The 26,051-nt window shown below is 38.9% G+C and overlaps 2 protein-coding genes across 2 annotated transcripts in view; one reads left to right on the top strand and one right to left on the bottom strand.

Moving 5' to 3' along the window:
• Window positions 1-299: 299 nt before the first annotated feature.
• Window positions 300-19,689, top strand: dbh (dopamine beta-hydroxylase (dopamine beta-monooxygenase)). The gene is made up of 12 exons (XM_067573622.1): window positions 300-4,016; window positions 7,172-7,318; window positions 8,892-9,149; window positions 9,453-9,629; window positions 12,848-12,950; window positions 13,836-14,002; window positions 14,183-14,326; window positions 16,308-16,346; window positions 16,819-16,878; window positions 17,133-17,260; window positions 17,648-17,807; window positions 19,400-19,689. The coding sequence occupies exons 1-12, from the start codon at window positions 3,648-3,650 to the stop codon at window positions 19,511-19,513; spliced, it is 1,866 nt and encodes a 621-aa protein (XP_067429723.1). The 5' UTR covers window positions 300-3,647; the 3' UTR covers window positions 19,514-19,689.
• Window positions 19,690-19,874: 185 nt separating this feature from the next.
• The window catches only part of sardh (sarcosine dehydrogenase), a 50,496-nt gene continuing 44,319 nt past the window's right edge, over window positions 19,875-26,051 (bottom strand). Inside the window, exons 20-22 of the mRNA XM_067573620.1 lie at window positions 25,783-25,951; window positions 24,721-24,856; window positions 19,875-22,699 (exon numbers count right to left, since the gene is read on the bottom strand). Coding sequence (XP_067429721.1) covers window positions 22,571-22,699; window positions 24,721-24,856; window positions 25,783-25,951 — 434 coding nt within the window. The 3' untranslated portion in view covers window positions 19,875-22,570. The remainder of the gene's footprint in view (window positions 22,700-24,720; window positions 24,857-25,782; window positions 25,952-26,051) is intronic.

Here is a 26,051-nt window from a genome sequence, read left to right as displayed (position 1 = left end):
TGTGTGTGTGTATTTATGTATACACACTTTTAGGCAGGTGTGTCAGAGTGGTTAGGAGTCAGTTTACCTCATATTCACAGCTTTTCCTTTTTTTTGAAAGAAAAGAAAATTCAATAGCAGAATTCAAAGTAATCTTTAACTGTATTATCAATATACAGTGACATCAACACAATCTAATGCAATTAAGTACAATCTTTTTGTCAAAACTGGATTAACCCGGTAAAGTGGGTTAACTGCCCTGGGGGCCAAGACCCTTAGGGGCCCCAAACATCTTTACTGCTTGTCAATTAGTATTGGTAATTTGATTATTTTAAAATGTGTAAGGAATTTGCAGCACTTCAGTCAATATCAACAAAGACAAATCCTGCATTTTTACCTGATGTCATAGAACAGCCTTGTAGAGGTGCTCCGTATAAAACCCAGATTTAAGACTTTTATAATGTGCTCACATGGTGTATATTCCTAAATAAAGCCAAATGAAAGTAAATGAACTGACGGAAAGCCTGAAGCCATGTTGTGTTACATTATTCCTGCATAATTACTGGTTGGTTTCTGTATCTCTGGACATATAAGGAAGTCTGCTTACTTAATTGGAGGTGACAGGTGACATGACATAGACATAGAAGTGTGATGAATACAAGAGAAACAAGCTCAATCAACATGATGATAAAGTTTTGATGATAAAAGATGAACAAGTTACAGAACTATTAGGCTACATAGTATTTTGTGATATTACACATATAATGTAATGCAATCAGACCCTAAATGCAAAATAAAAACATATAATACAATACAGTAACATTAATCACAAAACCTAAGACTATGTTCACAAGCTATGGATCATTTGTCACATAGATTCCTTATTATTTTGGCATCTGTGTGTCCATGCATGTGCTTGTCCCAAACTGAAAGCAGTGCATGATGGGAAAGTTTTGGGGGCAATATCTGGATTGTTCTAGGCAGGATAATGTCAGATAGACCCTCAGGCTCTTTGCATAAACACACCCACACACACAGACATGATTACACACATGCAAAAAGGATTGTCGTTCTCTCCCTAAATCTGTTCTTCCTCACCCATTCCCCCCTCGCCCCCCCATTCTATCCCTCTCTCTCTTTCCCTCCGGTGCACTGTCGACTTTACGGCGTCTCGTCTCGTTTGTGTCTGCTGACACATCACTAGTGGCAGCAAAAAGATAAGTGTGCATGTAAAAGAAATGAGAAGGCAGGGAGAGAATATGAGGGGGTGATCAGCAAGAGCAACAGAGAGCAGTGTGACAGGGGAAAAACAGACTGAGGAGAGAAGTAGAAGTGTGATGGTGTAAAAGATGAAAAGAAACAATTATTGTACAGACACAGAGAAAGAGAGAAGGTTATTGAGCTTCGTGTGTAGGCCAGAGACATCAGAAGGCCACGCAGATCTCTGTTTGCCTCAGGGACAAACCGTCTTTATTACATTAACCAACACGATACCAGTCCGGGTCTTTCTGTCCTGATCTCTGTTTTCTGCACAGATCCAAAGCTTTCTTTATATATGAGCCTATTCCGGAAAAGGATTGAAATGGTTTGACGTCATGTACAAAATTTAATCCAACACATGCAGACTTTGCATTCACCCTACAGCACGTTTGATGACGAACTCTCCCCGGAATTCAAGGGACCTTGAAATTTATTGAATCATCCTTATAGAACAGGACATAGAGTGAGATTTGACTAATGCACAAAATGAGGTTGCCTTCCCTGTAAACTGGCAATCTGTGCCTTATTTATCTCTGTCCTGATTACTTTAAAGAGCAATTAAACACAATAAACATCTTTTGAGCTGTTAACCCACAATGCTCTTCCTGTGTGCAGCCTCAGACAGAAACGTTTTGACTATTTCCATAACTCAAATCACTATCTTCCTTTAAATAACTTCTTAAAACTGTATTTACTGTATTTACTGGCATTTAAGTTTTTATGCTTGATGTCTTGATATGTTCTTTAACAGAGTTGGTCACCTATGTGCAATGGAGGGCCAATAGTTTGCAGGGTTTCGGTCCAACCAAGGTCTCCACTGACTTATTAGCACTTCCTCAAGTAGAGCAGAGGACCTCATCAGTGAAATTACTTGCTAAAGTTGGAATTAAAAGTGTTGGCTGTCCATAGCACATGCTTGTGTTATACATGATATATTTATTCCTGTATTTTATTGTCTGCTGTATGTAAAGCATTCTGTGACTACGATTACACAAATAAACTTTATTATGATCAGATACACTGTATATGGATTATTCAGCAGAATGCATATTGTCAGCAATGCAAAAAACTGGAGCTAGATGACCAGTTTGGAAAATGCTGCCAAGAGGACTCCACCCTGTTTGATGACATAATACTGAAGGTTTCATGGCTGGTCGAGCTAAGTTGGCAAAACCCCCAAGTGGTGTTGGTGCCTTTCAAACTTTATTTTACGTCATTCTGATTTCTACAGTTCTTTCTTTGACATTGTGTTCTCTCATTGTAATTCATCACTTCTGTCAAGCTCTCTATTTGCTATATTTTTATACTGTATTTATTCTCAAATGTGCACAGAAGGTGGGGACCGACTAGAGAACAGTTTATCTTCTATCTGTCCACTGTTACTCACATGTTTCTCACCAAATGCAAACAAACAGACGGACACAAGCGCACACATACATTTCCACAGGGGCTTCACTAACCTTTTAAAGCAACTTGAAAGTGTCCGTCTTGCTTTTGAAACCCGTAATTGACAGTTTGATTAGGTCTTTTGTAGCCTTAGGTGAGGGCTTAAGGACTAATGCATTAATGCCTTGTTTACGCTTCCACAAGTGTTCGCTTCCCCCTAAATCTGCTTTGAATCACATACCCAAAAAGCCAGGTGAGAGGCATGGTGCGTGAAATACTTTATGTCAGGAAATGTATGACACATGATTGCCAAAGCAAAAAAGACAGAGATGGAGAGAGCAATAAAGTTTTGTTAGTCGAAGCCGATTGTTGTTGATAATGTCCATGGTTGAATTTGGATCAATTAGGGACTGGCAGATGTGCAGAATCATGGTTGACCCCAGGGCTTAAAGAATACAATCCAATTTTCCTCAACAAATGTAATACCATTAGGGCGGATAAAAACAGGCAACTCACAAGGGAGGAGTCTCTTAAAAACCAGGGAGGGGGGATGAGACGGAGAGAGAGACAAAGCAGTTGCTCAGAGGAAAGAGACAAAACCCACAAGTACTTGGAACCAGAGACACCTTAAGTCTGGAAAGTTGGTGATAGTCAGGAGAAAGTTTAACTTTTTCAGCAAATGAGGGCCTGAGAGGAAAGAAAACTCAGGAAGAAGAGAAAAAACAACCTCACCTGACTGGTGCAAGAGCGATAGTGAGTCTTCTGTGGCCAGTAAAGAGAGCCGAGCTGACAAGGCAAAACGAAACTAGTGAGCGTTTAGAGAGTTACTCCTCATATAGAACTACAGCATTGTTACAACACTGGAGAAAAACTGTCCTCACAACTTTTTTGGATTGAACTTCAAATCAACTTTAGCTGAAGAGACTGAGCAAGACTGAAGGACAAAATAGGGGTGAAAAGGTAGTCACTAAAACCAACATACAAACACAAATTCAGCAGATTGAGATCCATCTTTTTGGACTATGAGGATCTTCAATAAAAACCTTCGCCTTCAGGACGTCACCATCATGTACTTCACTGCCTTGGCTACCCTGATGGTCATCCTGGTGTCTTCGTACCAGGCGCCTTCCACTGCTGTTGAAGTGTCTAGCCTTAAATCAACACCCTCCAGCCCTCTCCCGCCTCTCCCCATGCCCTTCCGTGTGCCACTTGACCCACGGGGGGAGCTCCAGCTGGCCTGGAACATCAGCTACGCCGAACAGGAGGTGTACATGGAGCTGAGGGTCGCAGAGCTGAGACGTGGCGTGGTCCTGGGTATGTCTGACCGTGGGGAGCTGACCAACGCTGACCTGGTGGTGCTGTGGGATTCTGGAACCAAGAGCTTCTTTGGGGTAAGCAATGGGGATCTATGTTATATGATTGAGACAGGGCATGGCTTACCTCTAAAAAAGTGAGGATAGCAAGCAGGTTTCTAAAACTCAAACCATCTTCTTTCTCATTCTCACTTCCCATTTTTTGCTTGTAAGACTCATAAACGTATGGGAATTACATGAGAATCCTTAAGGAGTGGCGGTTTCCCTCTTTCTTGGTGTTGTTCATTTGTCTGTGGTCCCTGGGGCGTGAGATTGGTGTTTTTGCATGAGGAGCTGGTGGACGGCTTGGCTCATGATCACATAGTCACAAAGGATGTTATCGGCCCCTGCTAATTGGAAATCACTCAAACTGCACTAATAGCTGAAGTTCATTGGGGGATCATTAGCAGATATTAGCATATCAAAATTGAATCCTGCGCTGATTAAGATGTACAATGCCTCATTTTCATTTGTTGTCACACACAAGCCTTTTTAAGAAATCTAACTCAGATTTTTTTCTCTGAATTTTCCTGATAATTTTTCTAAAAAATAATTAATCTTGCTTGAAAAACCTAATTTACCTTCTATTTCATTTGCATTTTTGTCCATTGTTTTACTATTGTGATATGCTAAATGTAGAAATATTAATGAGAAACCATACGCAGGTTGAATACTACAGCAATTCAATGCAGTTATAAAAGGATCCAGTGTCAATCCAGATTCATTCTCTGTAGAAAAACATTTTTCTTCTTATTTTCTAATTTTCCTTTTCTTTGTCTGTGAGCGTCACATTATTAATATAAGGACTGAGACTGTGTATCTACCAAAATCTGTAAAGGTTGTTCATAGGCTACCGTGGATGCCAGACATATTAACAATTTACATAAATATAGCCAAAGCTGTGAGCAAATAAGGAGATAACTGTTTGTCTCTTATACAGCTTCTTTAGTTTAACTTGTAATAGCAGCCAAAATATTGTGTATAACTTCATTGTCTTTTTTTTCCAAAGGCGTATCCCTCCGCCATGATGAACAGTGACTCAAAGCTGCAGACAATGTGTGCAGTGTTAACTAGTTCCTCAGCAATAAATAGAAAAAATAGGACATTTTAAATAGTTTTCCAATCAGTACAATTATTTCCATTATACAGAAAACATCAGTAAATTAGGTCGATCTACAATATAAATCTCATTTTACATTAACTGCAATATGAACTGACAAAAATGTCAAAGAAAAAAAATGGGAAAAATCTTAATGAATTAAAAAGTTATAAAGCTTTACATGGTTGCACTAGGGACTATTGTAATAGTTCTACCAGGGGTCTTTTTCATCTTTTTTTTCATTTTTAAAGTTTTTTTTTTGGTCTTATTCAGCAGAGACAAAACACAGAGAGGAAATTTCTGCAGTGAATTTCGGCTGTGATTTGATCAGAGGCCAGAGGGAGCATGCAGGACTCCAGAGGCCACTCTCCAGGCACAAACATGAAGACTACTGAACGGTGCAGTTTCAGGAGGGATGAGAAGGAACACATAATCGTGTCTCATTAGTGCCAACATACTTACGTTTGTGTGCATGTGTTAGTATTATCAGTGTGCCAATCCACCCTGAGGCATGGCTCATTAAGTTAGATCAGTAAGACTCAAATTACCTTTGAGGTTAATCCTCTTAGACTACTTATATTATGATAATCAATTTATAATTCTGGATTTGGGTATATGGATTGATTTCAGTTTAGTCCATATTGTTGCTTCATAATTAAACTCAATGTGACTAAATTTAATGTAATTAGATGACAAAGTATGCACAAGCCAAGAATTTTTTTAATAAGTGCTGTATAGTACAGTACTTTGATTTTCTACCTCATTTCTAAACTCAGCTTTGTTTTTCTGACCATTTATTTCCCTAAATCCCCAGTAAACTATGTCCTGGCAGTTTAAAATCAAATGTTCATAATGTAGCAATGACATCATTGTTAAGAATTTTCATGTTAAATTGATCTCCTCCCTGCTATCCCGCGCTCTTTCTCCTCTTGTTCCATCTGTCTCTCATCCCTCAGGAGGGCAAAATTACCAGCAGAGGAAAGGTCACTGCTGTGCCACGCTTCTCTCTTTCACACTCACTCACACTCTCTCTCTCTCACACACACACACACACACACACACACACACACCAACACTTCAACATCACACTCCCTTTTTAAATTGATGTATTCAAATTGGAACATGGGGCTTTGAATTTTAAGATTTTGTCTCATCAAATCATACTAGAAATGAAAGGACAGAAGACTTTTTATTTCTCATATTCTTTCCTTTCTTCAGTCAGGTGAAGGACTTGAAGCACTTAACCATCTCACACAACACATACTGTATATTGCCCATATTTTTTTTTTTAGATTTATATATACTGTATATATTTTCAAAAATTGTTGGCTTCAAAATCTTTGCTGTTTGTGCAGAACAGTTATATAAGAGTGACAGAGATGGAGACAGAAATAAAGAGAGAGATCTTAGGTGCTATTCTGGACAGATATGAATGTGAGAAACATAACAGCAGCAGATAGACTGAGCTGTTGCAAAGCCTCCTGGCAGAGAGGTAGAGTCTTGTATACTGAGTTGTGAAAGGTTTCACAACACCAACAGCCGCAGTCTCAATGATTTCTTTTTATTTATTGGATCATAATCCCCAGTGAAACATCTCTATCAAAGCAACCATGTTGTGATAAAATATGATATGTGTAAAATTATGTTTGTGTCTAAATGGTGACATTTATTTGATCAGTGACATTTTGACATTTGAGTTTTGTTTTCCGACATTTTCCTGCAAAATTCAACGACCATGTTTACTTTTTGCTATAGTTTGAAATTTTTAGTACCACATGTAGTATAATCTCCAACCTGGTTTGGAGAGTATACTACTGCAGCGATATTGAGCTCCCCTGAGATTTATTCAGCAAAGATTTAATAATGAATTTCACTTGGCGATTGCAGCTCTGCTACGCCCGACCTCATCATTTATACATATTTTAAAATGGAAATGAGTTGTTTCTGTTAACTGATCCTCGTTTAAGAAAGTGCTGTCCATTTTTGTTTATGCAGTGTGTTTATTTATATGATTTTATTCATTATTTGGACTTGTCTCAATTATTCCGTGTGTGTGTGTGTGTGTGTGTGTGTGTGTGTGTGTCCTCTCCTTCAGGATGCATGGAGTGACAGTGAGGGTAACGTCTCACTGGACAGCCAACAAGACTACGAGTTGATCGAAGCCACGCAGAAGCCTGATGGCTTCTACCTGCTCTTTAAAAGACCATTCAGTACATGTGATCCCAGAGACTACCTCATAGAGGTGTGTAAAGCCTTACTTTCACTGTATATGTGTGTGTCTACATGTCAGGGGAGCAGAATGTGGGTCTATTAGTTTTCATAAAACAATTTCAGAGCGTGAATATGAATATAAATGATTTTTGGACTTGTTAACGGAAATTGAACTCTATACTATTGGTTGGTTCATTTTTGCAATGTGTACTGCTTAGAGAAATTTGGTATCCTCTTGCTTGATAGGTGATTTTGACCTAGTGGCCACACTTAGTATTAGTGTAGTATTGTAGTGTAGTTTTGTAGTATTGATTAATTACATGACACACGCTGGCTCAAAAAGACTTTTTCCCATATACAGTACGCAATCATTACAAAAGGAATGTCTCGAAAAGGTTGAATACATTTTTTTCAAGGTAACAGTCATCCCTGCACAACTCGAGTGCGAATGAGCAGCTTTCATTGGAATGAAAAGGGTGTCACCTTGGAATGTGGTCATTTTCATAATATATCTTAATCCATCAAATATCTGTCAAAATAGTTTCACTAAAACCAGAAATGTCAACCTCATAGTGGCACTAAAGGAAAACTGAGGGGAACACCGAAGTCAATCAGGCTTCAGCCTCTGGGGTTCATGAATGTCTGTACAAAATTCTGCAAGATTCTTTAGCAACTAATTGCAGAAATTTGATAAGTTTTCTCAAGGAATTCATGGCAACAAGTTATTTTAAGTACCACAGGCGGGTTCACACAGTTGAAATAGTGTGACCACCATTTTTACACATCAGCGGTGTAAACCATTTACACATGAGCAGGGCCAGAGCAAACATGGCATTGTATTTGTTGACCCACCACACCTATTACTGAAGACTCCTAAATGTTAAGAATGGTGTGCAGGACATCCTTGATCCTACAGCGAGGAATTAGACCTTTAAACTTTACTATCTTATTCATTTTTCACCCGTAAAGCACTTTGAACTTCACTATCCTGTATTAAAGCTGTTGCACACATAATGTTTAACTGATTTACAGCAGGATTTTTTTCTCCACGTACATTCATGTTATCTCACCACCCTACCAGAGCAAATGTAAAGGGCAAACACACTTGTCACGCTCCATATGTCTCATGTGGCCACAAGCCAAAAAAAAACATCTGTCAATCTTGAACAGACTGAACTTGACAGTTAACAGGTGGCGAGGAGAAGAAGAAGACAACATGGGAGGGATGAGGGAACGATGGTGTTTGAATGCATGTCTGTAACCCAAAGAATGATACAGTGTATTTTAACCGAATGTGTTAGTTTCTAGGTGGACTTAAAATACTCAGGAAGTTGGAATGATAAGCACAATATCTACTGGAGCATTCACTATAATAATTATGGTTTCCATGGTACCACGTTAGGCCTCTAAGTTGCAGACACAAAACCACCATACTCATCACTATGACAACATAATGAAAAGTTCTCTGTGTTTGCTTTAGTGAGCATTTCAGCCAAATAATAATCATGAGAGACGATTAATTTGAAATACACACGTCAGCTGTTCATGTTCTGCAGTGAAGCCATCAAACATCCTTTTTTCTCTGATTGCTTTTGATTGGTCAGGAGGGAACTGTGCACGTCATCTATGGATTCTTGGATCAACCGCTCACCTCACTGGAGCAGCTCAACCTGTCCCGGATCCACACAGGTGTGCAGAGAGTGCTGATGCTACGCCCCGACACGCCGTCGCCCACCCTGCCACCAGATGTGCAGACGCTGGAGGTTGTGGCGCCAAATGTCACCATCCCAAATCAAGAGACCACCTACTGGTGCTTTATCCGGAAGCTGCCGGAAAACATGCCCAAGAATCACATTGTTATGGTATAAACGCCTCTAAAAATGGAAACCCTTACACAGAGTTTATTTGCAAACAGCAGAGTGGGTGTTTGAGATGGAGATTGTGCACAGGCAGCTATTATTGCTCCTTGTTTACCAGCCGAGCCAAACAAAACAACAGCTGCATTGTCATGGTTAGAAATAAGAAACGTAAATCAAAGCAATATATGTGCTGATGTTTTCATTTACATACCTATCTGAGGTAGCACTATTTCCACAGCTGTTAGCAATAGAAACACATAAAACTTCTTTTTTTTTTTTCTTTTTCTCTCTCTGTGTTTCTGTCAGTATGAGTCAGTGATAACTACAGGTAACGAGGCCATCGTGCACCACATAGAGGTCTTTGAATGTTCTCCGGATGTCCGCAATGTTCCAGAGTACAGCGGCTCCTGTGATGACAAGATGAAACCAGGCAAGCTCAACTCCTGCCGCCATGTCCTTGCTGCGTGGGCTATGGGTGCTGAGGTATGATGGGAAACAGACACCAGCACACACATTCTCTTAATTTTACACCAGTGGGAACTCTCCACTGACTATTCACAAAAAACAAAAACTGTGCAGTAAAAATATTCTCAAAACTCGAATCATCCACCTACACAAACACACACACACAGTCAATTAAGAAGAATAAACTTATACATACTCAAGTTTTTGAGTAATTGAAAGAACTAATTGAAAGAGAAAGTTGGAATAAAGCTTGGTTTCGGTCCAGTACTTGTACCTATTATAAGAGATAAACAAAAAACTCCTACTGGAGTAATATCCAAGCCTAGAAATGTGAACAGAAAACCTGTAAAGATGATCCCACACGCAGCACACGTCTATTAAGAGCTTGGAGACAGTCCGTGCGTGGGAAGCACACGCACATGCAAAATTTCATACACTCGCTTACATGGACTTTCAAATACACACACCGGAACACCGATGAAAACCATGTGCATGTACAGTATGTATGTTTAGAGCTTAGGAAGAGGCACAAAAGGTTTCATCATGGCAGATATTCTAATTCAACCTACTAATCTGACAGGCTGAGTGAACCTGAAGAAGCTACAGGTGAAACATGTTGTTTGTTCCTAATAAAGTCACAGTAAAGTAAATTCAGTGTACGGTGGTTGACTTTGATCTTCACCTAAGATGTTCCTGTAACTGACCAGCACCTGATTGAAAATACTGGCTGCGCATGGAGAGTTCTGTTCACTACTAATCTGACAATTAGCAAGTTATCTAACCAGTCAGAGCTCACAGCTACTGCTGGATGGTTATATCAACTGGAGTTTTATGCAACTTGATGATTATTTTACAGACAGATTGGTGTAATATGAGACTCCATGTGTATTTAAAATCGAACAACTTTTTGCTTCTCTTTTTATATTTACAATTGATCAAATTGACAAAACCCACTGATAATTATCACCAGACTATAAAGTTTCCCTCAGATCTATGTAACCTTTTAACTTCTTTTATCAACCTCAGCAGCTGTTTTCAGCAAGAAAAAAATCTGATACACTACTTGCCCAGTACAGACAAAGTTAGCGATTAGCTTGCTTGTGACCATTGTGGAGCATTTAGCAGCTAAAGAGCAAGAACCAGAAATTTCCCTTCAGGAGATACCAGAGCTAGAAGGAGCCCTCAATTGAACTTTAGTGCACCTGTTGTGTCATATGAACTAGTCAACTAGCTAGTCAGTCAGTCATTCTTCTAGCATTAAAAGGATAGGTTCACAATTTTTCAAGTCTGTTTTAGACAATAGTCTGGTGCCCTTATGAACACTGAAAGAGGTTATGCTCACTGTAATCATTCCTCTTGCTAAAACTGGCCATTAAGAGATCCCCTCCAAACGAGTTTACAATGTAAATGATGGGGAATTTTGTCCCCATCACTTACACTGAAAGTGCATTATGATGGGATCTCTTAATGGCCAGTATGAACAGGACAATGATTACAGCAAGAAAAACAGTTTCAATATTAATTTGGCACCTGACTATTGTTTGAAGACAGACTTGAAAATTTGTGAACCTATCCTATAAGTCAGCCAAGAAACATACTATGACTACCAACTGGCTGGCTGACGAAGCAAGCAAGCAGCCGGCTGGTCACATAAAGCAAAGAGGACAGGCAACGGTGAACCTGTCACCATATTTCTCTGCTCTGCTCCCCACTGTAACACAGCCAGCCAAACAAAAACAAGCAGGGTGCCTTCTTTGAGCTGTGAGGACAAGATTAGGTGGGAAATATTCAGGGCTCTTTCATCACCTCTTAATAGTGTTGTTTAATTCTCCACGGCACCACATCAGAAGGGAAATGCTGCCTTGCAAAAAAAAAAAAAAAAAACACAAAACAAGAGAGAAAGAAGGAAAAGAGAGTCCAGGAAGTTTGGAAGAGGATAAAAACAATAATGTATGACACTGTCAGAAAGCGAGGAGAGAGGGCAGTGCCAGAAAAAGAGATGTGTTTGTGTGTGTGTGTGTGTGTAGGAGAGAGAGAGGAGAGAAGAGAAAGCAAATCTCTAAGGATTTTACTGTTATGACGTGAGAGCAAGATCAAATGAAAAAAAATCTTTCTTGCATTACAAACGGCATCACTAGAAGTGGCTTAGCTATAATAAGTAGATCAGTTCAGAATCTATGGAGTGAAAGAAAAAGAAAAAGAAAAAATATACCTCTCAAGTTCAACTGGCCTCCCAGAAGGGGCATCCATATGAGAATACAACCTTTCTCAGGGTAGAAATGATCAATAAACATTTTTTGAGCCAGACTATAGATCCACAAAGGCCTGAAAAACATTTGAAGGCTCAAACCAAGGAACAAACATACTTTGTTGTTTGGAGCAAATGGTCTGTGTTCTGTATCACAATCATTCACTTTCAGTCAATAGATTGAAAACAAAATCAGCTACTGGTTGGGAGTTTGTGAGTAGACATCCCTTCAACTTGTGTAGAAAGCCACACTAGTAGAGTCTATCACAAGAGGTTACCTATTATTTTTGCAGTATGCACAAGAAGGTGAATAAGAGTCTGATATAATAGTGATTCCTTAGATATGCCGCTTTGACAAGGGATCACATCCTTAAGAGGGTGGAGGACGGGTTTGACATTGATTGGATAGAAGTCTGAAACTGAATTTTAACATCCTGCTGTGAAATAAAACTTTTTCATCTGGAGGTTTAAGAAACATCTGTCAAGACTCCAAAGAGGCCTGATATATGTCTTTCAACACTTTAATTGGTACATGTTTGCACAGGAATGTACATCTGAGTGACTTCTTTCTGTCATCCTCTAATAACGTCTGCTTTGAATGGAATGACAGTATACTAAAAAAAATCTGTTTTTTTAGCTCCTTCCTCAAAAAATGTGAAATTTACTTTACCTTATTTACCTTAGTGCATGAAAGTTTGTGAATATGGTTCAGTTCCTTCCACTAAAACACTAAGCTATCTTTAACTATCTCTAATACAACTCTTAACAGAATATAACAGCAAACCACAAGTTGTGCATATTGTGGAGATGTTCAAACTTTTTAATATTAATAAATATAGGAATAATGACTCTTGCAGATAAGTTACAAAAACTTCATTTTTACTCAGCAGCTCTAAATTATCTGTAAGATATGTGGAGAGGAGTCTTTGCTACTTCAAAACAGCTGTGCAATAAATAATAAATTGTGTGTGTGTGTGTTTTCGTGCAGGCTTTTTACTATCCTCCTGATGCAGGGCTGCCTATGGGTGGACCGGGTTCCTCAAGGTTCCTTCGTCTGGAGGTCCATTATCACAACCCTCTCCTTATATCTGGTACATACACACACACACGCACACACTTGAACCTCGGCATACTATATGCACTCTGTCTTTTTTTTTTCTCTTACACACACAAAAGCAGCAGGATTCTCTGTATTTCTCCCGAGGAGCCCCGGGCTTATCTTCAACAGAGTAATTCATTAAAAAAAAATTCAGATAAACCTTTTGATCTCACTATAGACTTTGCTTTCCCTATCCTGATATGACCTTAGAATACGCACACACATCTATTTTTAATTCTCTACACATCCGTCTTGTTTTAGCGTCGTTTTCTGTTACGTTTGTGTATATCATCTTATCTCTTCCTCAAAAACTTTTATTGCAGTTGAACATAGAGCAAAGGCTTTGGATCAGCTTACAATCCCTGACACTAAAGGTCAAACCCCAATAATAGCAACACTGATGTGCTCAGTTAGCTTGATTTTAATTTTCTTTTTAAGTATTTTGGAGCATTTTATACCCTTATTAGAGAGTTGACAGGAAATGAGATTAGAGAGAAATGCAACAAAGATCCTTGAACTGGGGACATTGCAAATTAAACCCCAAACCCACATCAGAAATATCACCAAAATCACCTCTTAATATCTTATTATAGATAGTATAGACTATTACATTGCCATATTTGAGTCTTTTCTGTTCCATACACATTATACGCTCATCACACCTGTGAAATTCAGTGACATTATAATCTCTCTGCTGTCTGTAATTATTCACTCAGAAATCTTAAATTTGTTGAGATGAATAGCACCTGAAATAAATGTATTATTCATTTATTCATGCATACTAAATTTGTTTTGAGTATTGAATATATTAACATGATCTACTAGCAAGCTGACAGTAGGTAAAATACATTAATGATCCATGATATTCTTCATGCAGGCCGGAGTGACTCATCAGGGATACGGTTGTATTACACCCCCAGTCTGAGGCGGTATGATGCAGGGATCATGGAGCTGGGCCTTGTTTACACTCCTATCATGGCTATCCCACCCAAACAACACACCTTCTACCTCAGTGGGTACTGCTCCTCCAAGTGTACCCAGACTGTATGTATTCAATAAATCTCTTATTTATCAAAGTATTAATGATTCTAATGCTCAAATGTCAAGAATGATGAGAAAATATTTGAGCTGGCTCATATTGTTTCAAGTTTTGGTCCCTTGAGCACAATAATCTTTGGAGCCTAAATTGAGTCTCTCTCTCTGTCTGTCTGCCTGTTTTTCAAGGCTTTGCCTCCAGGAGGCATCTATATATTTGCATCCCAGCTGCACACCCACCTGGCGGGGCGTGGGGTGAGGACAGTTTTGGTGAGGGGAGGCAAAGAGCTGGAGGTGGTACAGGAGGACCAGCACTTCAGCACACACTACCAGGTGAGCGACAGCAGGGCTCGGTTTATCCAGAGGAACTCGGTGCAAAGATCCTCTTGTGTATATTGTGCCTGATATTGTATTAGGTTAGATAAAAGTGAGTTTTACTTCACATCACACTGAGCTGTGTGCCAGAGGACAAAGATTCAATAAATAAGTGAGAAATGAAGACTGAAGCTGGCTGTTGGCTGCTTCTTCTGCACCTTTTAAAATAAAAACCAACCGAAGTCATTTCATTACAGTAAAGTCTTTTTAGAATTAGTCTTTAATTGCGCTGTGCACGACCCATATACACATAAAGCTTATGTAGTTTAGGACAAGGTGTTCCACATTATTTCAGTTTAAGTGAATATAATGGCCTTGTGATTTTTTTTTAAAGAATTGGGCAAAGAGAGTGGCACTGTACAGCTTGATCATTTTGTAATGATCCATTACAAAATTTCTTTTGCATGTACCGTACTCTTTAATTAGTTGCAGGCTCAAGAAATGGTGCTACAAAGGTTATGAAAAGCCAGAATATTAAATCGCATAACTAGCATAATTCTGTATATCTCTTACTGTCAACAAATCCCATGAACAGACCCAAACCAACAATGTGTTAGCCTCAAGTCCATCGGTTAGGGTTATAAAAACATCTTACAAATGTATTGTTTCATTCTTTAAAAAATGCTCAATAATTTCCTTAATCGGCTGGGCATTGTAGCTTTCAGAAAACATTACTCACATGAGAACAATTAGTGTATTTTTTTTGGGGGGGGCACTATTTTCAGTGGTTGATTAATATGCATGTGGTGCTCTAGTGAGTATTTACAGCAGCATGATTGTGTATGTGGCATTGACCCCTATAAACTACAGTGCGCAGGTTTTTCATAATGAAGGAGGATGTCAGTCAGTGCAACACTGTGGCTCACTGATGTTTTCAATAGTTTTTGGCACAGAGGAATCAGGCTTGGCTACACTGACAGTACTTCTATCAATTCATTGTTGGTTTTGGTCTTTTTGTGGGATTTCCTGACAGTAAAAAAATGTAGAATATCACCAGCCTTCTTTAACATATTATTTAACATATTCTTGTAGGAATAATTTACATAATACACGCTTAACATTTCCATATGACCTTTTTACAAGTGATGATAATAAAAATGGACATATCTTGTTTGTAATACTTTTGATTGAACACCTTCATAGCCAGGCAATCACTGATCACCTGACCTCACCTGAAATTTTCTGACCCGCCGGTATTTTACAGAAAATTATAGGCCTTCAATGAATCGAGTATAGCACACCAAAATCTCCATCTAGTAGACTCCTGCCCTTCAACTCAACCCTCATCATCAAAACTGACAAACAACAACATTAACAATGTTGAGAGACAGCAGCTCACATCTGTTGTGTTTTATTTATGCGCAATATCCTGAGGCAGGCACATACACACACACACACAGTAACACACACAGAGCAGAGAAGGACATCTGCTAGACTGCCCGATAAAATCTCCAGCTGCTGGCGATGGCAGAATAGTCTGAGTGTACCTGTGTGGTGGTGTTTCAACCCTGCAGCCTCATTAGGCATATGAAGACTTTATCAGACCACTCTCAGCAAAGCTAATAAGCCTTTCACACACAGCTAATAACTATGAAAGCTGCCTCCAAGGAAAGCATCAAGAGCAACCAGTGTTTTATCTTGCTGTGTTTGAAATAAATCTACCGTACACAACATGTTCGGCTCTGCACAAAATTAAGATGTTAGACAGGAAAATATATTGTAGAAATACTTTGTTAGTTTTCCAGTGCTGAGGACGTATTTTGACCTGAACATTTCGTCGATGAATATCACATCACAGATCTCAACCTCACACTTTGAGTGTTAAGGATGTTTTCATGTCCAAAAATACAGATATGAGAACATTGGAATCATAAAAATAAATTTTGAGTTGATGTTTTGCTTTAATATACTGTATTTCTTTTTGTGCTCTTTTTTATAGACTATACGAGTTCTAAGGAAAATGGTGAATGTTTTACCTGTAAGTACAAAGTTGATGACTATGCCTGTATTTGAAATGACCAAAGGCCATGGCTATTACATGGTTCCAATGTGCAGATTTTACACTCAGACAAGAATTTTTCTGTTCTGCTAGCTGAGCCAAGTACTTCTGAACGGTAGTGCCAGATGTATTCTTTCCTCCTTGCATTTAAAGTGTTGAATTAAAACACCTTGCTGCTGTACAACTGCTGTAAGATGCTTAAATGGAGTGAAAATAGGGACAGGCTGTAAAATCAGTGCTGTGATGGGAAATTCCCAGCGGTCTGTCCCGGGACACACACAAGACAAAACAAAACCGCAGCAGCTGTGCTCCACAAAGCAACATTCTGTCTCACTGGCCACCGGCCTCTCCTAAATAATTAACGTTCTGCCAGTAACCTTAAATTATCTTTAGTGCTCTTTGTTAAACTTAAAATATGGCAAACTGCTGGTGTTTGTGCTTGATCCTGCAGGGTGACGTCCTTATAACAAAGTGTACTTATAACACAGAAGATAGGAGCAAGCCTACTGTGGTGAGCGTCACACTATCAATATACAGTGTTATTTTCATATTGCCAAAGTTAACCTTGAGCAAAGACAACAGAATAACCTTGAGTATTCCTTCTCTAATCTTTCTCTTTCCTTCATCTTTTTCCTTCAAACTCACCATATTTCCTTCATTTTTGTGATCCTTCCCATCTCTCCCGCCCTTAATACCTTCATCTGCCCTCCGTACTACATCTTTGTCTTCTTCCCCATCTCCCTCCAAATCCCTTTCTCTCCTAAGGGAGGTTTTGGCATCATGGAGGAAATGTGTGTTAACTACATTCACTACTACCCTCGCACTCAGCTGGAGCTCTGCAAGAGCCATGTCGACGCAGGATACCTGCAGAAATATTTCAGCTTCATTAACAGGTAGCACACGCACAAACCATCTCTCTCTCCCCTCCTCCTAAAAATCATTTGCTTGTTCCTCTTGTCCTTCATTCTCTCTTTTCCGTTTTGCATCTTCCTCTCCCATCTCCTGTGACTAAGCAATTTTTGTTTTCAACATTCATCCATCTCCGTTTTGTCCTTCACTCCGAGGAACCACATTACTTCTTTTAATCTCGAAAAAACCAGATGCTTTGTCCTTTAAAGTGAAACTGTTCTCCCAATACTGATTCTTACTGCTTGTTTTCCCCCAATCTCTCTCCCTTTCTTTTCTCCGTCTCACTCTACCTCCCTCCGCCTCCCTCCCAATTTTTTATTGACTTTCCTTCAACCTCTCACTCTCCTCCCTCTACCCAATCCGCCCTCCAGGTTCCAGGAAAATGACCAGTGTGTGTGTGGTGAGGTTGATGTGACAGAGCAGTATTCTCAACTACAGTGGGACACATTCACTGGAGAGGTGCTGGACTCCCTTTATAATACAGCGCCCTTCTCTATGCACTGCAACCAGTCGACTGCACAACTCTTTCCTGTGAGTCCCAAATCTCACACACATACATACACACACACTAGACTGCCGAGCCACCAATTAAACCAGTTCAAAAGCAGACATTAGCTGGACAGTACAGTCTGACAGGCTGAACCGACGGCTTGTTAACTTGTAATTTTAACACTGACACACACACACACACACACACACAAGGTGTCCGGATTGGAATGAATAAATCAATTACAGTAGAAGACTGTGTGGAGGCCTTTCAAGGTTTTTTTGTCAGAAAAAGATTTCTCCGTGATGTGCAACATCAGTTGTGCAAGTGCAAACAAGGACAGCTACATAAAACAGATTCCAGAGAATCAAGAGCACGACTAGGCGGAGAGTCACAAAGACCAGAGATGATCTAGGTTTGGAAACAATCAGCAGCAAAGAACAGGCCAAACAAGACATGTAGAAGGGAAATCCAGATCAGGAAAAGTGAGGACCTCACAAAGCGTACTGCTGGATCTCTAAATACAGCACATGTATGCTAATGTTGTTGAGAGTTTTCATTTTAATATCAACAAACATGGGGGTCTTTAGAGAGGCTGGAAATGATTCCATTAATAGTGCCACCACTGGCAGGCAGTTTAAAGACTTTGACCACAACTGCTTTCCAGATATTTTGGAGGAAGCAATCATGCGTGAAATAAATTCAAAGTAATGCAACAGTAGGCTTATAGCCAGTGTTATGGTGCAGTCAGACCCGATTTGACTTCCCGTTCATTTCTATGTTAAACAAGGCAAGACACATTCAATTTCTGTGGCAGAGTGACCTGCCTATTTTGCTTTGCAGAGTTTAGTCTGATTGAACTTTGATGCAGGACATAATGTTGCTCACCAGTTTCCAGCCAGTTTGAGAGGGGAGGGTTTTGGGTGTGTTAGGGACCTCTCATTCGGGAGATATTGTTTTATATTGTTATTTCATATCAGCCCAGCAAATAATACAAGCAGCAGTGAGTGCAAGAGCAGCGGCAGAGTTTAACGACAGAAAATATTTAATAAAACAACTTACAACTTTTAGAATTGACTATCTCCCCCTGCTTTTGGCCACACCACACACAAATTTTGATCTGACTGCAGCTTTAGATGCACACATGTTCTCACTCTCACTAAATGAGCAGATAATCAGCACCGGCATCATAAGTGGAAAAACTGATCATAAATCACCACAGCAAATTATTTTTGAAGCATTAATAAAACTACACAATGTAAACAAGGTTATTCGTGTAACTTGAGTGATAAATTAACAGAAGAATTTGCATAAAAGTGGACTGAAATGAATCTTTTAACACAAACTAATGTTGAGAGACAGAGCCTGGTAAAAAGGGAAGGAAGCAGCCTTTTCAGTTTTACAGCTCTGCCTACAAAAAATATCTTCAAGGCCAAAATAAAAAAAGAAGTGTTCTTGAGTTATTTTTTAAGATGTTGACTATGTTTGATACACTATTCTGTTACAACTGTGCAACTACTTCAGTAAAATCTGCTGTCTAAAAATCAAGGACACCACCAATTTTGTCATCATTTGAAAGTTTTTACAACCAAACAACACATCAGATGTTAAAAACATCATATATCTGTTTCTCCAGGGAGAGTGGGACAAACAGCCTGTACCGGCGGTGACGTCTGTCCTCGAAAAACCTCGTTACCCCTGTGAAGGAGGAGCGAGTCCCACCAGCCAGCCTGTTACACCCACAGTCTGAGTCGGGGGGGCTGAAAAGCCCAGGGAGAAGCCACCTAACCTGGGAAACGCTGAAGAAGCTCCTGTGATTTGATAGAATTTTCCCTGGTCTTATCTCTGCTGGGCTTTCTGCCACCTGCTGTTATATTCTTATGCAAATTCTCATTGTCTGTGTTATTATTAGTGCACACAAGTTAGTATTAGTCAGTATCACTAACACATTATATTATTTACTGGATATTTTTAGTGTGTAATAAACAGTTCTATTATGTATGAGTTTTATAGCTTACCACTTCTATATTCAGTGTGTCCTTTGCTACATGTTCCTGTGCGTGTTTGCTTAATTTTTTGTGTGTTCAATTGAAAGAAAAGTCACAATAATGTCGGCAGTTAAAAAGATATTTATTAAAACACAAATTGCTTTGGACAGAATAAATGAGTCTGACTTAACATATCCTTCAACTGATCACTTTTGTTCTTTGTACTGGTCAAAATCTTTTAAGACAGTATATATTAATAAATGCATTGTCCAAACAAAACACGGAGACGCACATTTTTAAGCATTGTGAAATACTTTTCACAATTAAAAATCATCTTCATCTGCTCTCTATCATCAAGATTTTTAAGAGAAATTAGATAAACTCTATTAGAAAAAAAAACAGCCTCTGGACACATTGTGGTAGAGGACCATTAGTGATAGTGTGTTATAAGTCTGCTTCACATTTCCTGCCTAAGTCTTGTTATTAACCTAAGCTACTCCTGAGAACAACCATTTCAATGATTAATGGCTTTCTGGGTAGAATCAATGAATCAGTCCACATTAGTAAACATGTTGTGCTGAACGTGCAGCAACACACATCAGCAGAAGCAGGTAGTAGCTATACATATAAATGCCTGCTTCTACTTGAACACACTTCTATTCTCAAAGAGTGTGCGTGAGATCAACTTTACTTTCCGTTTGGCCTAAACTTTAATAGTTTAAGTGAGTGTAAACACACTTGGAAAATAGAATTTATTGCCAAATTGTATAAGTGTGGAAAGACAAAAACTACATTTTGTAGTTTTTCATTCATGTAAACAAAGGATTAACTAAACATCTTAAATTACTGTACATACCAACACCTGCACTACAGAAATGAATCAGTTCTCAAGGTGCTCAACTATTGATATATCCTTCCGCTGTTTAAGTCAGTTTTAACTGCAAAAAATTTAAAGTGAGTAAGACATTTTCATTCAAACAACCATGAGTTGTCAACACAGAAACATGTTGCTAGAAAACATGTTAGCCCTTTTAGTTTTTATGTATATATACACACACAAAGCGCATACACGAATAAGCATCATAAACTCTCAATGTATATACTCTCAAATTAAGGCTCGTCCTGAAAAAATCTATACGGACTCGGGTAGACAATTCAGTATAATTCACATTTTTAATTTTCCACAGCATTGATTAGATGAGTTCTACAACACTCACTACACCGCTACACTGAGCTCAACTGTAGAAATGAAAGTGGTAATTAATGAAGCAAAGGCGGTTTTTAATGTGTTGTTGCTCAAAGTGTCCCGCAGATGCTTCACAGTAAATGTGAAGCGAATACAGCTGGGAGGGCTCTACTGTGAAGTAGATGCAAAAAAATATAATAAGTGAGTTTGATTTATCATCAAAACAAGAAATGGGAGCTCTTAAGAATGTATGAAATGGTAACCCTTTTAGAGAACAATGTATCTGTTAAAAATACAACCCTGGAGAGTAGGACGGATCAGAAAACAAACGGGTTCTATCTGTAACAGCTGCTGATAACTGTTGTCTGTTTCTGTCATTCTTCTTCAGCAGTGTTTTGTTCCTGGCTGGTAAACTACGCTTCAGGGTGTTTTTTCCCCCCTTTTTTCCCCAGCTCCTATAAACACTCACTACCACTCTAGCAAGTAAAACTCTGATTTTAGTCATTGTTATCAGCACAAACATCAGTCATTGTAATCTGACTCAAACTGCCTCAAGCTAGGGAAGATGGTTTATAGTTTGAGAGTACTTGCATTCTCTAATACAATACTGTAATATCTCGTAGGATACCACTCATAGATATTGTCCTCATTTCCTCATTAGGATAAATTAGAAATTCACTGCAGTATAAGGACAAAATTAGAGTGAATGGTCTGACTCTAATAATGGCCTGTTTCTAATAAAGGCTCTGGCTACTAATTGGGAATTTATGGTATTTACTTTGAGTAAAAACACACACACACATGCATATGTGACTGTACCAGAGTACTGATAATTGGGCTAAAAAAAGTTAAGCACAACAGCAACATCTGCCTGTGTTTCATAAACAACATTACCGTCACACCTATAATAATGAATATTAGCTTATTGTTCTTCACAAAGACAGAGTACTATAAGATGTCTGAGTTAACTAGTGTTTTCAGTGGAGGCCTAAAAATCATAGCATTTGAAAACAGACATGGATTAGTTACACATTAATGCCCCCATTTTGAATTGGCTTGTTTTGATTGGTTTCTCTCTCTAAACTGTCTTAAAATTGATCATGTGCTGTTATTTGAGCCCTTTAGATCGATCCTGTAAAGCTGCAGGCTTACTCAAGGTTAGCTGGGTCACAACTGAATCGTTTTCAGTTTACCCAGGTGTACTGGTTTAAATTCTTTGATTACTGGAGATAAGACGATTTTGACACGTCATCTGTAATCTTCACAGTAATACTCCTCACATGAGAGCATTCACAGGAGTTTATTTATCTCTAAACGTGTTGCTGAGGACATGAAACACCTTCAACAACAAAACATTCGAACCAGATTCATCATATCAGCAGCTTTCTGATATTCTTGATACAGATTTTCCACCATCCATAAAACACCAAATTTTTAAATGAGTACAAGTTCCATCACGTGTGTTCAAGTTCCATCAAATCACAGATATAATCTGAATAAAATAATCAACATTTGAGACAGAGAGGTAAAGATTTAAACACCTGTATGTAAAAAGTCAGTTGCGCCTCTCTCTGCTTCGTTCATCAACCAGAAGTGTGTGTTTGCTTCAGTGTTTACACGAGTGTGGTCCTTCTCAAGCATAGATGCCCTTGACGCGTTTATTCTCAGGGTCAAATGGAGATTTGAGGTGCGCCTTGGCCTTGTACGTCACTCCCATCCTCTCCAGGGTAAACTCACCACTCTTTATGAAATCAGCACTCACCTGATAAAAGAGAGGAGAGAGAGAGAGAGAGAGAGAGAGAGAGATGGGGTGAAAATAAGAAGTGTGAAAATCAAAAAAAATAAGGGAGATAAGCTGGAAAAGGAGAGAGGGGAGCAAATTTGTATTCGGAAAGATGAGGAGATGGTGGAGATTAAAGCAGAGACAGAAAATGAGATGACCAATTGATCCCTACTCTGTATAAAAAAAAAAAAAAAGGGTTGCCTCACAGCGTTCATGCAGTATCTGACAGAAGAGAACAGTGCAGGAGTTATACAACGCTGAAAGCAATTCTTTCACTCATGAGTCAATGTCAGCTCCCTCATAACCCAGAGAGCTAATTTTTACTGACTGACTCCCTTAACCCTCCCTCCAGCTCTCTCACTGATCTGTCACTCGCTCTTTCCCTTTTTCATACACACGTACAGCTCTGTCTTTCTCATCACCACTTAGTTTTTTTTATTACTTCCATGTTGAGGGGCTTTAGAGGGAACAGCGCTGTGGTCAAAGGCTCTATCCAACTAACAGCCATATTCAGAGATAAAGCTGCGTTCATTCCAGCTTAAAACATTTACAGCCTTGTGACATTACAGCAAAGGCGGCACACCAGGAATGACATTGTTGCCCTTGTCTCAGTTTGAATGGATGCCCAGCATTTACCTGAATTTGGTTTAATTCGGTGTTCTCTTTAAAATCCTCTGAGTCCCCAATTTTTGATGGCATGCTGCCGCTATTACTGTTATTCTATTAAGATATAAAATGATACCAGGTTTCTAAAGTGAAATGTAGTCACTAAATCCAAAGTGTTAGTCAGGCGTTCCTATTAAAAAATAATGAAATATCAACTTTCTTATTCATTTTAATTCAAAGAAATCAGATACAATTCATGAACAGCAGACAGAGTCAAATGTGCCTTCCTGCAAAGAGATGCTTCTGTCATTAACTTTCCTAAAACATATTAAATGCTTTCACACTTACTTAAACACCACTGATGCATGTACAGTACAGTCTGACAGCCAATTAAACCAAGGGATATTTTTTTAATAATGTACTATACTTTACCACTGTTTGACTGTAAAATGTATAGAAATATATAAAGAGGGAAGGAAGAAAAAGAAATAAAGAGATCAAGCAGACAGAGCAGTGCAGACACTTGTACGGCGCTCTTCATAAGCCTGTCACACATACATACACACACACACACACACACACACACACACACACACACACACACACACCTACATATATACACAGGTCTGTCATTCAGTATTACTGATCCACATCCCCCACTGTACATTCACGTCACTGGCTTCAGCATGGCATCTGTGTGTGTGTGTGTGTGTGTATGTGTGTGTGTGTCACAGTGCACACGTGTCTGCATTTGTGTGTCTGCATCTCCAAACTGAAGTGCTCAACAAAGCCAAGGGTCAATCCGCTTTGTTTCGCTGGTCACGACTCGGGGATGGATATTAAAAAGATGAGCACACGCATATGCACGCACACACACACACACACACACACACACACACTTCAACCCATAGCTTTTTCTCACTGCTTCTATTCTTCTCTCTGATCTTCTATTTGTGTTTATATGAGTGTGTTTCTGTATTTTCATCAGGAGAGAAAAAATGGTCTTTCACACACACACACACACACACACACGAAAAAACTGTATGCAGGCCAAAAAAAATTGTTATTCAGTCTAATGTGGGCTCCTATCTAATCTATTTTTTTTATTATTGAGGCCCAAAATTGTAAATTGTAAAGCTAATGCAGGAATCTGCCTTTTCCTGTCTTGTTTTCAAGATACTGACACACATTTCTACTGTTCCTGCAAACATGGGAGAAAAGTGGTGATTATCTCACCTTGCTAGTAAAACATGTTGTGATTTAAGAAAAATACAAAAAAAATTACAAAAATTACAATAAACAGCCCAGAAAACAAAACTGAAATTATTATATAATTATTACATTTTATGGTGTGTGTGTGTTGGTTTATGTACACATGTGTTTAAGGCCCTTACCACTCCACCATCAGGGTTGCGGATATATCCATAACCAATAGTTTTGTCGATGAAGAAGCCATAGTCAGAACGCCGCAGGTGACCAACAGGAACACCATTACGGAAGACAGCCTCCAGACCAAACATTGGTACTTTCCTGGTGGAGCGAGAGAGAAAAATAAAGGTTAAATGCATTCACAAACACACACACCACACATACCCGGTTCCTTTAACAGAATCAAAAAATCAACTAATCCAAGTTAGACTTGAATTAGTGTCAAACAGAATATGCCAACTATCTCTTTCACATGAAGAGAGCAATGTTTTTATGATGTCAAATTGCTGTTGTCAGGTCTACTTACATCTCTAAACTGTAAACTCTTCAGGAACCAAGACAAACATGTATTTTTTAGTTTGACCATTATTTCCGAGTGTACTGAACTGCTTTGATAAATGTACGGTTTATAGAATTTCCTAAACTCATTTGGGGATGTAATGCTCCAGCTGAAGATTAAACATTAATAATCACCAAACCAAGAGTTATGAGATTTTCACTTCACAGTAATGAAACGGTGGAATCACATCTTAGAATCTGAATAAAGTAGAATACTTTAAACCTTTTATGTGTTTTCAGATAAAAATCAAATAGAAAAAGACAGAAATGAGGACTGTATTCACTCGTAAACTCTTCACAGTTTATCTGGAGCTCAGGGCTCAGGCATCTCAAACATACATTGATCTTTTTTTAATCAGTTTTACATTTTCTCACTGCACATTTGCTAAATGCATAAAAATCATGAAATATTAAGGCTCTCGTTCTCTGAGTAAGATCACTCTCCGTGAAATGTAAAGGTTATTTACCAACATGTGATGTAGCTATGCTGCTGCTGCAAATTATAAAACTATCATTAGGAATTTATTTATGGAAGAGATCTGACTCACTTCCTTACAGGAGGATTCATTTTAAAAACTTTTATGTGTTTTCTAAAATGACCTGCGATGTTCAAATCTTCTGTATGTTTTGTTCATTTCATTAATTTCCTTCTGACAAACACATGATGTCATGACAGAAGCTTTACTGACTCATCTATGGTGAAGCAGACGATGCGCCTCCTCAGACCATCCTGCTTCTGTTTCTCCAGCCTATCCCGGCCCTGGAACGGGATTGAACTCTTCATTTTGCAGGTGAAGGCTAGCCCCGCCTCCAAGGGTGTGTCGTCTGGGCGAAGGTCGGCGTGCCAATGCCTGTACCCTGATGAAGAAAAGAGGAGACAATGCAAACTGTGAGAGGTGACACAAGAGAGGTGGAAACATGCAGTGCAGAATTCTTTTCAAACAGCTTTGTGCAAAGT

This window comes from Thunnus thynnus, chromosome 19 (genome assembly GCF_963924715.1).
Source record: "Thunnus thynnus chromosome 19, fThuThy2.1, whole genome shotgun sequence".
NCBI classification, from domain to species: Eukaryota; Metazoa; Chordata; class Actinopteri; order Scombriformes; family Scombridae; genus Thunnus; species Thunnus thynnus.
Note: the sequence above shows the minus strand (reverse complement) of the source record. Positions and strands in the feature narration are given on the sequence as shown.